At 41.3% G+C, this 1,789-nt stretch overlaps 1 protein-coding gene across 1 annotated transcript; it reads left to right on the top strand.

Annotated features, from left to right (window-relative positions):
- The first annotated feature begins 821 nt into the window (after positions 1 to 821).
- On the top strand, positions 822 to 1,760 carry LOC103212058 (olfactory receptor 4N4C). The gene has a single exon (XM_007958060.2). The coding sequence runs from the start codon at positions 834 to 836 to the stop codon at positions 1,758 to 1,760; it is 927 nt and encodes a 308-aa protein (XP_007956251.1). The 5' UTR covers positions 822 to 833.
- Positions 1,761 to 1,789: the final 29 nt, after the last annotated feature.

Below are 1,789 nucleotides of genomic sequence, written 5' to 3'. Positions count from 1 at the left end.
ATGTATTTTATATGTTTAGCCATACCATGATTATATATAAACTATAAAACTTTCAAAAATAGAACTTAAAAGAATGGCATACAATAATATATGTATAGAAATCCTACTACTGTTCTCATTCCAATAAACCTTCAGGCGCATCCCCAGGGTGAGAACTCCCAAGTTGGAACTACTGTGCAGATAAACCTCAGATTCTGGTTTGAGATCAGAGTACAAGTATTCTTTTTATTTAGACCAGTTTAATGGATTGATGTACTACAGAGATAAAAGGAGATATTTAGAGTAAGCCCAAATTCTATTTTTTTGGATCAGCATCCTGACATACAATTTATATGTGTTAAATGTACTATTGTTGTGTAGTACAATAAGTGTTCACAAATAGACATACACAATCACTACAATAAAGATATGGCACATTTCTGTCACCTTAAAAAGATCCATCATTCCTGTCTGTTGTCAATTTCCTCCCCACATTCCAGTAAATACAAGACAATCTCAATAATGGGGTTAATTTTTTCTCACATAGAAAAATTTTAATATACCTAATGTAAATCAGGAGCAAATACAGGTCAGAGTATTCCAGAGTCCCACATGAGAGAGAATAGTTAGATAAAAGTAAAGGATTGAAGTGGAAGAAAAGTGTAGATTGGGAACCAAGGTCTTGGCAGCAGTGAAACTAGGAAGAACGAGGATAGTAGAAATTTCTTAGCCTGTGGGAGAGTAGGTCTAACATGGATGTGACGCATCCTGCTGTTAGCCTGAGAAGAGCTATAGTATAGATGAAAGAGATGGAAATAACCTCTTTGCTCCTTGATGTTTTATAGGCCAAGCAAATGGAGATAAGAAACAATACTGTGGTAACAGAATTCATCCTTCTTGGTCTGACCCAGTCTCCAGATATTCAGCTTCTGGTCTTTGTGTTGATCTTAATTTTCTATCTCATCATTCTCCCTGGAAATTTCCTCATCATCTTCACCATCAGGTCAGACCCGGGTCTCTCAGCCCCCCTCTACTTCTTCCTGGGCAACCTGGCCTTTCTGGATGCATCCTACTCCTTCATTGTGGCTCCCAGGATGCTGGTGGACTTCCTCTCTGAGAAGAAGGTGATCTCCTACAGGGGCTGCATCACTCAGCTCTTCTTTTTGCACTTCCTTGGAGGAGGGGAGGGGTTACTTCTTGTTGTGATGGCCTTTGATCGCTACATCGCCATATGTCGCCCTTTGCACTATTCAACTGTCATGAACCCTAGAGCCTGCTATGCATTATTGTTGGCTTTGTGGTTTGGGGGCTTTGTTCACTCCATTATCCAGGTGGCTCTCATCCTCCGCTTGCCCTTCTGTGGCTGTAATCAGCTGGATAACTTCTTCTGTGATATCCCACAGGTCATCAAGCTGGCCTGCACAGACATCTTTATGGTGGAGCTCCTTATGGTCTTCAACAGTGGCTTGCTCACCCTCTTGTGTTTCTTAGGCCTTCTGGTCTCCTATGCCATCATCCTCTGCCATGTGCACAGGTCCTCTTCTGAAGGAAAAAGCAAGGCTCTGTCCACATGCACAACTCACATAATTATTATCTTCCTCATGTTTGGACCTGCCATATTCATCTACACTCGTCCCTTCAGGGCCTTACCAGCTGACAAGGTGGTTTCCTTCTTCCACACAGTGATCTTTCCTTTGATGAATCCTGTGATTTATACCCTTCGCAACCAGGAGGTGAAATCTTCCATGAGGAGGTTATTGAGTAGATATGTAGTCTGCTAAGTGGATTTTATAATGAGAACTCAAGAAAG

The sequence above is a fragment of the Orycteropus afer genome, unplaced genomic scaffold (assembly GCF_000298275.1).
Source record: "Orycteropus afer afer isolate SDZICR_OR568_19922 unplaced genomic scaffold, OryAfe1.0 scaffold00844, whole genome shotgun sequence".
Taxonomy (NCBI): domain Eukaryota; kingdom Metazoa; phylum Chordata; class Mammalia; order Tubulidentata; family Orycteropodidae; genus Orycteropus; species Orycteropus afer.
The sequence above is the reverse complement of the archived record's forward strand: the minus strand, read 5'-3'. Positions and strand labels throughout refer to the sequence as shown.